Source organism: Anguilla rostrata, chromosome 1 (assembly GCF_018555375.3).
Source record: "Anguilla rostrata isolate EN2019 chromosome 1, ASM1855537v3, whole genome shotgun sequence".
NCBI classification, from domain to species: Eukaryota; Metazoa; Chordata; class Actinopteri; order Anguilliformes; family Anguillidae; genus Anguilla; species Anguilla rostrata.
The window spans coordinates 60,518,196-60,533,518 of record NC_057933.1 but is presented as its reverse complement, the minus strand read 5'-3'; the positions used below and the strand labels follow the sequence as shown (position 1 = coordinate 60,533,518).

The 15,323-nt window shown below is 39.7% G+C and overlaps 2 protein-coding genes across 2 annotated transcripts in view; one reads left to right on the top strand and one right to left on the bottom strand.

The window, feature by feature from the left end:
- tg (thyroglobulin) overlaps positions 1 to 15,323 on the top strand; it is a 47,540-nt gene that overhangs the window by 30,919 nt on the left and 1,298 nt on the right. Inside the window, exons 42-45 of the mRNA XM_064346312.1 lie at positions 7,850 to 8,014; positions 8,451 to 8,618; positions 9,784 to 9,971; positions 13,042 to 13,149. Coding sequence (XP_064202382.1) covers positions 7,850 to 8,014; positions 8,451 to 8,618; positions 9,784 to 9,971; positions 13,042 to 13,149 — 629 coding nt within the window. The remainder of the gene's footprint in view (positions 1 to 7,849; positions 8,015 to 8,450; positions 8,619 to 9,783; positions 9,972 to 13,041; positions 13,150 to 15,323) is intronic.
- Positions 53 to 7,009, bottom strand: LOC135260784 (src-like-adapter). Its single transcript, XM_064346324.1, has 8 exons — positions 6,859 to 7,009; positions 5,037 to 5,193; positions 4,048 to 4,147; positions 3,417 to 3,503; positions 3,226 to 3,329; positions 2,755 to 2,886; positions 1,020 to 1,149; positions 53 to 857 (listed from the first exon to the last, which is right to left on the bottom strand). The coding sequence occupies exons 2-8, from the start codon at positions 5,149 to 5,151 to the stop codon at positions 653 to 655; spliced, it is 873 nt and encodes a 290-aa protein (XP_064202394.1). The 5' UTR covers positions 5,152 to 5,193; positions 6,859 to 7,009; the 3' UTR covers positions 53 to 652.

Sequence of the window (15,323 nt, the reverse complement as noted above, 5' to 3'; positions counted from 1 at the left end):
CAGAATCCAGGACCCATTACACAAGGCAAAAAAATGACTGAGGTCACAACTGTGAAAAAGAATTAGCAAGGTTTAATTCACAATGAATTGTCATAAACAAACGTATAATCGCAAGAAGTATTATTAAAATAATATCCAGCAGTCAGTTTTAGTGAGTTAGCCTTACCCTCTCCTCAGTAAACTCAAAGATCCCCCTTGATATCAGATCAGCCAGTGTGTTCACAGAACAAATGCAGGAAGACCATTCAGGATGAATAAAAGTACAGTAACAAGAGGTTAACCAGGTGAAGCTATATAAATATATATGAATGCTACAATACATTACCATTTCTCTGGATTGATATGACTGGCTGGATATGAAGGCTTATTTGTGCCAAATTAAAAATACAGGCACATAAAATAAAATTTTTACTATATTTCTCCCTTTTCTCAATTGAAAGGATTTACATTTAATTGCCATTTTAATTGGCAACAAAAGGAAAAACTCTTACACAATACACTCTCTCACAATTGAAACTGTGCCGTTAAAACAAAGGTGATATGGCTGTTTTAGAAGAGGCTGTCCCAGGTAAAACTTGGGGGAAACAAAAGTAAGCAAAAGTCTCAAGACAATAATGATGATTTTCTCTGGCTGGAGAGGTGTTTGGTCCTTCTACTTGTAGCAGTCCTCCTCTCTGTTCTTGTTATCCGGGAAAGTGTAGATGGATTTTTTCTTGTTCTTGTACTGGCCCTTTTGTTTTGTGTCCTGCGATTTCACAAGGGACAGGTAGGAGGCGATACTGTTCCGTACTCCAAAGCTTATCAAGGAGTCTAGGTTCTCAGGGCTGCACTGTGTGCTCTCTTTAAGTAGCTCTGACCTGTGGACAGACACAAATGTCAGGGTGGTATATTTATATCAGGTTCTTCCTAATCATAATGGAAAATGAGTCATCTGCATATTTAGGACAGGTAGATGCTAGAGCAAATATTATAGGATATATCCTTGCTGTTGTTTTTATTGGTCATGGGCACGGCTTTACCTCTGGACATTCTGCCAGTCAAATTTGTGTCGCGTCACCACCGGGGGCCCCTGGTTGGTGAGGTTGAGGTTGCCAGTCATTAGCGCCATGCAGGGAGCAGAAAGGACGCAGCACAACCCATCTGCAGTGTCTGGGAAAGGAAAACCTGTCCGTCAACACCACACGCACTTCCTTGACTTTTACGTTTGGTATCATTCCAAACATACACCAGGAACCAGGTGGGGTGGAATTGGGGGAAGAGTAAGCTGGTCTTAGTTCGAAATCTTAGATCATCCTCAAAAGCGTGATGCATTTCTGCACCCAAAGCAGTTGGGCAGTACTGTAGTACTGAAGATTTAAATGTTCATGTTTGATAATTTATAACCATACATATTCTGACAATATTCAGTCTCTGTTATTCTGCTTTTATAAATTACTTGTCATATGCCATCCTTCTTTCCTGCTTACATAAATTACATTTTACCGTACATTTTACTGGATTAGTGGCATGTTTCAGTATACATTTGCCAGTCTGGAAATTGAGCAATTTACCTAACCATATGACCCCTCCACGAACCACATTAAGTAATTTTGAGAAATGTACAATTTCATTTATTTCCACATATTTACATACATTGTGGTTTGTACATTGCAAAACTTTGTATTTTTCCATTGCAAAGCATCTCCATCTGTGCTATTTTTTATGTTACTTCTGTTAACAAATTTGTATCGTCTTGCTTATTTCGAAACAAAAAAATGTACGTAAAGCCAGCAAGTTCGGTTAAGTGAAGAAAGGGAAGCTTTAGTGCTGATAAAATGTTGAGGCTTTTTTTAACGTGGACCTCAGCAAAATGTGTGAGGCTGCCCATCTGGCATCACATCCGTCTTTTACTTCCTGTGTCGGTCCCTCCTGGCGTGTGGCCTTAGCGCTGTGTGTGTGGCACAGCACGACTAAAGTCTCAATTGAAATGAGGATTAGAAGCTTTCATGAGCATAGGTTCTGCAAAGTATTATGTTTTATAGCCTTTTGTTCTGCTGATGTTGGTAAGATAATAGTTTAGTTAATTCCCATGATTTCAGATAACATTTTTTTATTCCCATTCACACTAAGGTTTATCCTATGCTAGCCCTTGCAGTAAATATTCCTCACCTGGAGTGAACCCTGATGTAGTGTTTTAGATCAGTGTTAAAAGCTTATGTTTTGTCTGACTCTACATTGGTTCTATTGTTCCATTATTCTACACTCTCAGAAAGAAGGGTTTTTTGGCTTGTCTCCATAGAAAATTTTTTTGTTCTTTATGTAACCCTCTATGGTATGTGGGAACAGTGTGAAAGCTTCCAGACTGAACTATGTTTTTGACAAAGAACCCTTGAACTAGATAGGCTTCCTCTATGGAGATACAAAGGAGCTTTTTGGAACCCATTCTTCTGAGAGTGTACTGTTTTTGTTTGGCATTCTCTACTGTGAGATAAATAAAACTTTAAAAAAAAAATCATTTAAGGCACTATTTATGAGCTTTTAAAGGATTTGTTGGTTTTCTCTTAGCAAAGTTTTGGAACTTTATCAGAATGACTTTCTTGTTATTCTGAATTTATGCATTTATAGCTCTTAAGACTTCTCACAAATGTGCATTTTCACAACAGTCTACAGGATAGTTATGGAATTTCTTTAAGCTTTACTCTTAGACAATGGGAATTGCATCTTAGTTTTAAGTCTTGGTTAACACTGACAGCATGTAGTTGTGTATGGATTTACCAGAGTAGTGATTCACAAGGTCCTCCAAGCACTGAAAGGTGAGTCGAGGTGAGATGTAGTACCAGTTATTGGGCAGCCGGAAGATCCGATAATGTATTATAGATCTGTATCTGACTGACAGGGAATAAGCACCTGCAAGAATAAAACAAAAATGCTAGGATCAGTCATGTTCATTCATTCAAGGACTCTGTCTTGCATAAACATGAAAATGCACGAAAAATTGTTTTTTTCAAAAATACTAAAACACAGGAGAAGAATCAAGTCACAAGCTGGATGTGCATTTAAACATAGGCCATGTGAGGCACGCCAGCTTGGCTTCCACTTAGAAGTAATATGTCTAACTAAAAACTCAAAATTAGGAAATGCCTTTTCAAATGTCAGAGAGGATATTTCAATTTTGACATAAATGAGCAAACTTTATATAATATATATTCATGATCGTGTCTGATCAGTTATTGCATCTTACAATACCTTTTTCTTTTGTTCTTTCTCTTATCATGAAAGAGCCAACTTTGTTTCCAGGGAGGAACAGTAGCTCTTCTGCCTTCTGTCTGCTCACTCCCTCAAATAGCCATCTAGAAGGTACAGAGTGATCTTATAATCAGAGTTTCAGCCTTTTTGAAAGACTTCGGTCAGTGAAATGTTCAGTAATTAGGGCTCACCCATGGTAGACCTTCGCAATGTGATTGTGTGGAATGTAGTTTTCAATTCCTGTTGTGATAGAATGCACTTTCCACCACCATTCCACTCTGAGAATAAGAATAAAAAAACGGTGAAAAGCATGGTTAAAAATGTTGCGTTTCTGTCTGAGAGATGAACGATTTTTAGGTTCCTCTGATAGGACTGTTTACTCCTGGAAGGTCAATGTCTAGCAGATTTGTTCATGAGAGGTTCAGTCAAAGCAATATTTTAAAACAGCCATCTGCATAGTTGAAGTGAAAGCCTGCAGACTACTGTGATGGAACAGGGAAGTGTAGCCCTGTACACACTGTGATACTTCAGTTCTCTAGGACCAGGGTTGAGTAGCTCTGTGGACACTGTGACACGTCATTACTCAAGGACTAGGGTTGAGTAGCCCTGTACACACTGTGATACTTCAGTACTCTAGGACCAGGGTTGAGTATCTGTGGACACTGTGTCATTCTCGGACCCAAGTGAAATAGCCCTGTAGTCTGTGTAATAGAGGCGGTTGCCTGAGATATACAGATGTCTGGCCACCCACATTTGAAGTGTCAGTGTCTGGTCAGAGATGAGTGTGGTAGGGAACAGATGTACGATGGAGCACACGCTTACTGGGATAATACTCGGAGCTTCTCTCCAATTCTGAAAATAGGCTGACTTATGTCCGGTGGAGGGTAGTCCTGTAGAACAACCAAGATGTCGCTGTCCGTCACTGTAAAAAGGCAGAAATAAACTGTTACCATGACTGAATTTGTCTCTTAACTGCTCAGAAGCAGTATTACAGTATGCGTGCCATTCAGACTCAGCATAGAAGACATAAAGAGATATCCTTTCAGAAAAGTATGGCCACACCGACTTATCTTTAACTAATGGCTTCCCCTTCCTTTTATTTTACTAGTAAATTGCTACAATGAAAAAATTTCCATCTCAAATGAAATGAGATGAAAAATATTTTCCATTGCAACAGCACTGGAATTGCTTTTCAGTGTGTGCAGATCAAACTCATTTTCTTCATATTTGAGGTATTTTACAGTACAGGCTTTCAAAATAGCCTTGATCCTGGGATTCATTTTCCATTGTCACATTTTTCTGTATATGATCAAAAATAATCCCATAGGGCTAGTTAGTCATATCACGGACAGTAAATGTGACATAGCCATGCCAGGTCAGCTGCTGCAATCTATGGCTCACTGATTTCAGTTGGTTTCACTCTGTCATTCTCCTTTTGAATTAATGCAAATATACTCGATTGCATGCACAAGCGCTTTCACTCAGATTTGAATTCACGTTTTTTTAAAAAGTTGTTGATGGACATCAGTTTCCGTAAACATATCAGTGTGACATAAACACAAACATCACATACTTATAATGCCGAATAACACATACTTAGTTGTAATCAATGCTGAATGCCAGTAAATAATATAATATTGCACCAGAAATGAATAATTTTATCATCGAAGAATCTTATCAATAGCCCATGTTAAATTTATTATTACAACAATGCTGCATTTTATGAAAAAGAACACATTTCATAAAATTCCAAACATTCATTCACAGTAATGCAAACAGAGCCACAGCAAATATAAAGGAAAGCACCGAACCTTCCTCCATGCTGGGTTGCATGCTGGGTTGCATACTTTTCATCTGGGGATCTGCAAAGTTCGTGCCATTTTCGTCCTCAGGCCCGGGCACCAATGTTGTGCTGGAGTTACCCATCTTGCATCGGCAAGCCCTACACCTCCAATGATCCACAGGGGCCTAAGGCAGGGGGGAGATCGTCCATGCTTAAAGGAAAGAGTCTGATGTGGAGTACTAGCCAGCACTCAACAATGCTTCTTTACTTCTTCACCGCTTTGCAGTCTGTCGCCCTTTTTCTAACTAGCTCTGTTTTGTGACTTCCTACACACAGTGTGAAGAGAGCAGTAAGGGCAGGGCCGGACAGAATGGGGAAGCTGAAAGGCGTTCACACTTCTGTTCCGCCAAACAAGAGAAATGAGGAAGTGCTACTAATAGCCAAAGCAGACACTTCAGCAGACTGGTGCAACTTTAAAAAAAAACAAAATGCTTAATAACTCTATAAAGCACTATCCTGCTGCAGAATATGTGAAGTGTAGGACAGAGCAAAAAGTAAACATAATACATAGAGAAAATGTTGTTTGTTTTTCAACATTTTCCGTCCTGCAGATTAAGTTTGCATGTGAAAATGCTATCTAAGGTTCCTGGCTACAGATCTTGCTGAACACATGTAATTAGCTGATTAAGTTACTCTTATCTGAGTTCAATATCATGGTTGATCAGTGTTCCATTGTTAAACTGTGCAATTACAATAATCCACCATAGCCATCAAAACATGAGTAAATTATACGTTATTATATATTGTAGCTGTCTTAGAGATGGATTAACTGAATAATAAAGGGTGTTTTTGATGCATTAGTGTAATGCCAGATTAATGCATGTATAGCAGCCTTTACAGATTATATTTAAAGATAGTTTGTAAACTGAGTATTCTGTAATTCTTGTAGATGGTTCATTGAACAATGAGCATTGAATGCATTATAAATCATTCCCATATTTGGAACAGTGTGCGATAAGTAACATAATCTTCATTCTTGATGAGATCATGCTAGAATGTGTTTTATATTTTCTAAACCAAAGTGACAAAGTGGTTGATATAGCTCTACGAATGGGCATAGCCTTTTGTCATATTGCTGTTATTCTCCCTGCAATGCTTTACTGAATATTGTATTCAGTAAAGCATACAATATTCAATATTTTGCATGAGTTGGATAGTCATCAATCACTGCCAGTCAAATGAAATAAAACAGCTGACTCAGCTTTATCGGCAGACTGCTTATTTGATTTTAACTTTCATAATGTCATTATTGATTACTGTATTTGTCATCGTATTTGACGCAATACTGCTCCCACAGCATTTTTTATTCTGTGAATTATGAATTTTTGATGTGTATAATTAGCAAGGTCCAATTTGTATGCAGCCTTTTCCTGTGTACTAATTTGTCGAAAACCACTCCCTTTAAAAAAAACTTAAATCTTCTGTAAATATTCAGCTTTTTCGGACTAAATGGAATGGACTGCTGTAGAGATCTGCCATGTTTTTTTTAGATAAAATTATGCAAATTCTGCCAGAGAAAGAACAACACCAACATGTATATTTATATGTAGTGTAGTGTTTCAATGCGCTGGTCTTATAACCAGAATCTTGTCATTTTGATTCTATTGTAGGGAATTTTCATTGTGCTCTTGAACTACTTATCCTGAACTACTTCACTTAATGTCCTGCTGTTTAAGATTGGAAGTGAAAGTCTATGTGAGTGGCCCCACATAAAGCTGCCTGAAAACATGAAGTAAAGCTGCCATTTTCTTTTTTTGTTTTACGGTAAAACATAAAAAGGTTTGCAGTACCTTCAGAAAGTGCTCATTTAGATGTTCCCTCCCTCCGGCAGAGTCAGCTTTGGCAGAAACAGCTGTTGCTCACAGAGGAATGACAGATGCATCACTGCGGACGATGTCAGGGGGGCAGTTTCGTGACTGCCGAGAGGGCGGAGTTGCATGTTTTTTAGCTGGCGCAGTAAGTGAGAGTGAGGGTGATTGGCACTGGCTGCACACTTCCTCTGTTAGGAGCAGGAAGGAGACTGTGCAATATCACAAAAAAGAACCCCTGAGCCATTCCCTTCCCCTTTTTAGGTAGAGAGGATTGCACAAAACCAGCTCTTATGAAGCGGATCGTTCTTCAAAGTGAACATTTGTGTGTATTATTGAGCCTATCCATATAATGATTGTCTTTCTTTTTTTCATATGTTTGCATACAATTTAGAATTATTTTGTTGAGTTTGGTTGGATGATATTGTGCAGAGACCAACCTTACACCAGCAAATACATTTTTTGCATGGCCTCTTGCGCTAAAAATAGCTGCATGTGTCAATATATGAATTATTTGTGGGACACATGTTTGCTGTTTAAACAGATATTTGTATATTCATGATAGGATACCAGGCCTTTCAAGGAACTGTAATGCACCTGAAGTGTCTGAAACTTGGGTCACATTAGGGATTGTAATATTTTTCAGTTGTGTTCATGTTGCCCATTTTTTTACACTCCAGCTTTGTCAGAGGTGTTTCTTGTGGTTTATATTTATGTAGTTTGCACATAACTGTTATGTATACCGAGTGGCATGTTGGCATGCAGTGAGGAGCAATGTCACCTGACAGCAAGAAGGTACTGAGTTTGCATGTTCTCCCTGTGTCCACGTGGGTTTCCTCCAAGTATTCCGGTTTCCTCCTTTCCTCCATTCTACTTCAAATACTATATATATATATATATATATATATATATATAGCTGTTATCAGAGCTTTAGTTTTGTTGCGGACCTTTGTTCTGTCTTCCTCTTTTTCAGGGGGGGTCAGCCTTCTCTCCAGCAGCGGTCATTGGCAGCTCAAGGGCCCGTGAGCTGACCAGCTCTCTTGTCCGTGAGGTGGGCTGTTCCTCGCCCGACCCTGCCCAGGTGGTGTCTTGCCTTAGAGAAATACCAGCCCCTGTCTTAAACTCTGCCCAGACCAAGGTAGGCATCTGCATCTTCATTGCCAGGGTTGGGGCGCTTTCTGGCATCACTGTCTTGTGTGTCGGACATGGTCCCCTCCTTAAATTCTTCATCTTCAGCATTTATATCACTGTATAAATAAACAAATGCATCCTGCATAAAATGTGGAATTTTTCATTTTGAAATTTCAACTCTGGAATTTGGCCTTGAGTTTAGGGATAATCTGTGAGATATGGCAAGGCACTGAGGTGCACTGTGTCAGTCTCAAGCTGCAGTCTGGCTGGTTCCCCTGGATGTGTTTTAGTTAATCTTAATACAATTGAAAATAACGTCAGGTCACCCAGCTTTGTCTCCAGTTCATTCTGACCTAGATCCAGCGGCCACAGCAAATGTGTGTCTGTTTGAATATGTGTATGAAATGCAGGGTGAACATGTGAACATTTCCACGTTTTTGTAGCTGCTGGCTGTCAGTGGTCCCCTGCGGGCATGGGCCCCAGTGGTTGATGGGATATCTGTGAGGGAAAAGCCCTCCCTGGCCCTCCAGAGGACACGCTTCTGCAATGTAGACATAATGTTGGGCTCTTCAGCTGAGGATGGGCTGATCAGCCGAGCCAAGAACATCAAGGTGAGAAAATCAACACAAATTTTTCCTCCACAGAATGCTTTGGCTTTGGTGGTGATTAATAAGTCAGTCAGAGAAGGGATGTATTACCATTCCTTAAACAAAAAACAAACAGTTCCTCAAATAAGATATTAGCCTCAGAGCTGCATGCTGGCCGATCATCTGAACAGTGTGTGAACCTGGAAGTTCCTTACTCTCTTTATTAGTGTCACTGAAACATGAGCATTCAACAGAAATGAATCACGTTTTCCATTTAAAAAAACTGGAAATACACAATTCACTCTTTATAGCCATGAGTCAACAAAAGCATCGATTTGTGTACAATCACTCATGAGTTTAAATACACGTTTGACACATAGATGGATGCCTTTATTTGTTAACTGTGCAACTGCTCTCTGGCAGGCCTCTGCTGCCAGTCCCAGAGTGAGGCTGTGCCGTTAATGACATCACATGAATCTTCTCTGTCTTGCTTATAACTGACGGTCCAGTCTGTATACCCCTCTACTCAGTGCTTTTCTTGGTCATTAGCTTTTAGATTCTCTGTAATCGACATACATATTCTTTATGCGTAAAACTTTATATTTTATGAATATATTTTGAGCTTCAAATGCCTCATTCCCAAAGTGTTTGTATCACTTTGGAAATAGATTGTAGATGGTTAGTATTGCGTTTTCATCTTTAAATTAGTTAGATTGTTGCTTTGAACAATATAAATCTTTTTAACCATTGTTTCAATTAACTTTACTCCATCTGCATATTTTCAGTTGTTCTATGTGCCAGTTTTGTATACTTATACTGTGTTAGTGCAGAATCTGTGGGGAGAATGAAACTTGCTATACATATGGAATGATTTAGTTTCTGATTGCTCTCAAGGGTACCTTAGATGTGGTTTGATTTTTCCCTGGGTCACCAGGGAGGCCTTATGGTGTAGTTTCAGGCAACCTTTTAAAAAGCCATAATTTCATATCTGCCTCATACTGTAACTATGCCCAAATTTCCCCCCATGTTCTTAAAATTACGCATTTCTTTCTGTCCTTAGTGCTGTTGCTTTTATATTTGAGAAGATATTTGACTTTGACAGTATTGTTGTGGCACGGTAGGCACCCTGAAGTGTTACACTTGCCTGATGTGAAAATTGCCCATCTCTCTCACCTTGTTTTCTAATCAGAAATTTGAGGAGCTGCAGGGAAGAGCAAATGGCAAAACGGCCTTCTACGAAGCTCTGTCCAATTCTCTGGGAGGTGACAGCGCCAATGCCTTTGTGAAAGAGGCCGCAACATGGTTCTACTCCATGCAGCACTCTCCCACACCCGCTGGCTACAATGTCTTCTCACGGGCTTTGGAGAATGCCACAAGGTAAGGAATGGAAGCACCACGCACTCTTATATTGGTCACATGGTGTCCCTAAAATCACATCTTCAGTGCCTCTCAGGCATGCTTTATATTTTTGGTGTCTGTAATTTATGAGTGCGAGAAGCCATGATGGATTCTTCAGGCCCAGAGGTGCAGAACTTGCTGGCCTCAGGAAGCTAAAAATGATTTAACTTCCCAACACAACCTCCTTTCCCTCCGTGAAAGGCTGAAAGTCACATGGCTAGCCATGTGATGAAGGGTTATGAAGCCACCGTGATGATATAGACAAAAATAAGCAAAGATGGATTTATATCATCTGTGTCAAAACAATTAGGTATTCAGTCCTGGAAAGCACCATTTTAAAGTGGTTTTGCTTGACAATTTCCTAAGATTTAGATGTGGCCAGTGTTTCAAGAAAGGGATATAATGACTCCTAGTTTTAAATAGGACTGTATTGTTGTGTGGTTAGTATGCTTGATATTGTTCTACATAAATAAATTCAGTCTGTTGACCTTTCTTGGTATGTACAACTAAAGACATTTTCTGGAGCTTAATTTAAAATGCTTCCTTTCTTGAAAGCATCAAACTAGCCTTTTGCTTTAAGTTGACAGGTATGTTTAATTATAAGTGTACGTTAAACTGCTGTTATTTTTCCAAGAAATGTGAAGGTGACGTCATACTTCACTATTGACTGTTGGAATGGTGTCCTCAGTTTGTTTAAGCACATGTTGGTAGGTCTCAGAATACCCACAAAAAATAACCAGGACTACACTGTACACTATATTCCCAAGTACATATTTACAATACTGTACAAAAAAACGTAATAAACTCAGATACAATTCTTGTTTTATTATGTATAACATAACTTGTTTTTTTAACTTGATGCAAGATCAAAATAATAATTCAAGAGCTAATATGATACAAGTGCTTCAGTTTTACTCATCTGTGTAGGTGGAAGGGTTTTTGGAGAGAACATATAATGATTCTTAATTTTTGAGACATGATGTAACACAGCAACCAGGGGTACTAAACTGATATTACACTACCCTACTGATGCCTCTAGGTAGTGCTGAAATGAAAAGTTTGGTTTTGATGTTTTGATCCTTAATTCCATTCACTAGAAACGTGGTCCTCTGTGTCTGGAAAATGGCTCTCAAAGTTTTACGCTCTGATAATTTGAACGTACTGAGGTTCTATCACGAGGTCTCTTATTTCCATTTACAAACTCTTCTAATGGGTAGGAGTGAGTTTTTGTAAAACATAGTGACGTACCTATCATCAGATCTCAAGATAATGGCCCTTGTGTAAAATCCTTTGTCTTAGAAACCACTGAGTAAACTTTGAGTGTGTGCACTCCATGAAGAAACAGGTTTTCTGTCTAATGTAGCTGTGCCAGAACAGACATGTGTTTGTGACCACAGTGTTTTCCCCTGTATAATGACTAGTGTCAAATATTGCAGAGAATAGAACCGACCCACAGACCTGTGGCTTTTTATAGAATAGTAGCCTTTGAGTTTCAATATAAACAACACTCCTCACAAAGGTGTACATGTGCATGCAGGATATGCATTCTGTCTTAGCATACACAAGGTGTATTCCAACCACGGGAAAGATAGATTTACTGCACAAGTTTCTGATGCTATTATTTTCTTCTTGCAGATGTTCTTTTGCAGACCAAGCCAATCACCGGAGGACAGTTGATATAAATGCATTCCATTTTTTGCCATTACTCTGCTTTTTTCAAATTTTAAGGGGTTTCTCTTTTGTGGGAAAAATGAGTCATGCAGAAAATCAAGCCTTGGACAGAAAGAACTCACTATGTAGCAACCCCTTGTCTTTCTACCAAGTGGTTTTTTATTTTTATTTTATCAGTAATCCTCAGTAATTGTACAGATACTTTTCCTGAAACTTTGGCAATCATACATTTTTAAAAAGCAAATAACTGCTAGTTTAGTTTTAATCATTTATGACAGACAGATCCTTACTGCCAGTTACAATTACTAAATGGATATAACATCTCTCTGTGCTATTCAGAAATTATCAACCCATCATTAAAGTGAGATAATACGTTCAGCATTTAAGTTCAACTAAGTAATATGAGCGTATGTAAAATATGTATTTATTATATAAGGGCAGGAGCCTTAAGCCCACAATCCCATCATGAAGTGATTCTGGAATGAATGGTACTGCCTTTAGTTAAGCACATCTGCATTGTTCCTCTCTACATGAGAAGGTCCTGTGACAGTTGGAAGGGGTCTCTGCAAGAGCACCGCATTGGCTTTACCTGCAGGGATCTGCTGCTGTGTAAACACACTGCATTCCAGAGTGCTGTAGCTCGATGAGGAGCCCCCCAAACCCACTGGAAACTCTTACTCAGTAGTCTGCATCAGGAGAGAGAACTGATGTCATCACATTAATCACAGAGCCCGTTTGTGATCCAAGTAAAGCCATGGAATGCATTTGTGGATGGTGCCTGTACAATTATGCCATACACACACATACACACACTCGTGCACATACACACACACAGAAGCGCACACACTCATACACACACAAGAGCACACGCTCACAAATATGCATGCACGCATACACTATATGACCAAAAGTATGTGGACACTCCTTGGTCTGGGGCTGTTCATGGTCTAGGCCCCTTAGTTCCAGTGAAGTCAAACCTTAAGGCAGTGACATTCTAGATGATTCTGTGCTTCCAACTTTGTGGCAACAGTTTGGGGAACAAAGTTTTGTCATCCTGTTTCAGCATTACAGTGCCCCCAGGTGCACAATGCGGTCCATATAGAAATTATTTTGTCGAGAACGGTGTGGAAGAACTTGACTAGCCTGCGCAGAGCCCTGACCTCAGCCCCATCCAACACCTTTGGGATCAATTGGACAGCCAACTGCGAGCTAGGCCTAATCGCCCAAACAGTTCCCGACTTCACTAATGCTCTAAATGGAAGCAAATTCCTGCAGCAATGATCCAACATCTAGTATACAGCCTTTTCTAAAGAGTGGAGGGTGTTATAGCAGCATAGTGTGGACCAACTCCATATTAATGAATCTATTTATTTCCCAGGGATTTCTTCATCATTTGTCCTGCGGTCCAGATGGCTCGGTTCTGTGCAGCCCAATCAAGGTCCAATGTCTTCATGTACCATTTGCCAGAGAAGATGGCCCAGACCAGGTGAGGCGTGTGCTTAAGGGTTCATAGGTACTTTGGGCAAGGGCTAAGATGTTGAGAATGGATTCACTTCTGGAGCAAGTGCAGCTATGCCTCAGCATGGTGAAACAGGAAGTAAGATGAGGTCGCTTGGTTTCACTCTGCGACTGTTAGAGCCAAGTCTCTCTTGCCTGCTGTCTCCTTTCGCATGGAAATATCATGCATTCTTCCTTCTCCAATCAGAGACTTGTGCTGTTGTGCTGTAATATTTTCCACAATTTTTTGCTTTGTAGTTGTAGCATACATTAGTGTATTGACCAAATATATGTAAATACTTAGATATATAGGGATGGAAGCCATGAAATAGCAACTTACCAATGATGACCTTGCAGCTGACGTATATTCCCTCTACAGATCCACTCACTCACAAAAAAATACTATGAGAAACCTGGATCAGATAAAGGGCAATACCTGGTGACATCTGGTTGCCTCTGGTGTGTTGTGAGGATTCAAGATTCGAGATTAAAGATTTTTATTACCATACTAATCCAGCAGTAATGCAGAGAGCCACCCCCCCCAGCCCCCTTGTCAACAGCATCCAACAGCACCGCCCCACCCCCTCCCCGGTCGATCGCACTGGGTGATACCATCCCTAGTGACGCCACTGCGCTTAAGTAAGTTGCCCACCTATTATTTCTACCAGCCCACCCTAATATAGCAGGCTGGAGAGCCATGGTTGGATTAAACCTACCCTACTCTTAGTAAGGCAAAGACAGTTTTGTCCTGTCACTGCAGACTCCTGGTCATATTCAGCTGCTGACATAGCCAAGGCTAGAAACTACAGTATTTTGGATAAAGATCCCAGCCTTTTCCCATTGCAAGTATCTTTACCAGCATAGTCACTCTGGAGCACTTCCTCAGGTACAAATGTGAAGCTCTTTGAGATTCAGAGGACATGAACTGTGTCAAGTGGTGTGACAGTGACATGTAACCCAGGGCAGAGTTAGCTAGTATTTGGTTTTTTCTTGCATTCCTGGCATTTCTGGATTGTAAAAGAGTGTTGTCTTTTGTTCTGGAATTCCACTGTTCCTTCAAAATGTCATGACTGTGGTATTGTGTATGTGCCCAAGATGCACTAACCACATTCATTTTGAATACTGCTGTATTTCTCAGAACTATCCCCGCTGGTGTCCCTCGGGGCAACATTGTACGTAACAAAAAAACAGCTGTGAAATTTGCACTTGACTCCCAGGGGACCCATGGTTAGTGTCTTTGATTTTGATGTGTGAACACACTTTGTCAGCTTTAGTGCAGGCATCTTCCTGTGGCTTCTGTGAATGCTATTTCAGCAAAATAGGCAATACAGACAGGGGAAATTTTACATTATATACATTCTTGAGCCCTCAGACCAGTAGATGCAGAAGAACCTCATAACATCTGATTCAACACTATGTTTCACTGCAGGTTTGGCAAACATGGCATGCATGGCCAAAAATCTCAATGACTGTAGCACTTGGTTTCAATCAAAGTTCAGCACTGGTTGTAGGCTTGTTTTGCATGTACTGATCCTGGAGCAGTTATTAAGATTCAATTGGAATGATGAACTCCTTTATTTTCCTTAATTCCTTTATTTTGGCCAAAACCTGGTATACCCACAGGAAGCACAAACTTGGAAATGGAAGCTAAACATCCCAACCATATCTCAGAAGTGACCATGAATTTCTGTCAAATTTATGTTTTGCAAGTTTCTCAGTTTCCAGACTTGAAACAACTGAAAGATTGTGGTTTGAATAAAAGAAGACAGTCCTCTGGTGCACACTGAACAAGGATATGAAGGATCTGAAGGAGCTTGAAAGATTCTGTATGGAGCAATGGTCAAAAAACTTCCACAATATGTCCACCAATCTCACAAAATCCTGGCAACTTTGTTTGTTCCTTGTGAAGAGTGACTGTACTAAGTATTAAAAACAAGTGTAAAAGTAATTTGAAAATCTGTCTTTGCAGAAATTGTGCTAGTATTTGTATTAATATAAAAGTATATAATTTTTCCAGTTTCATTTCCAATTTTCTGACCATGCAATGTACTTAATTATCTGTGTGGTTAATTTTTACTGCTATTTTTGTTAATTTTTCTCAAGAGTGCCAAGCATTTTGGAAGGGTCTTTAGAAAGATGCACAGTATTTATATACTTTACTAT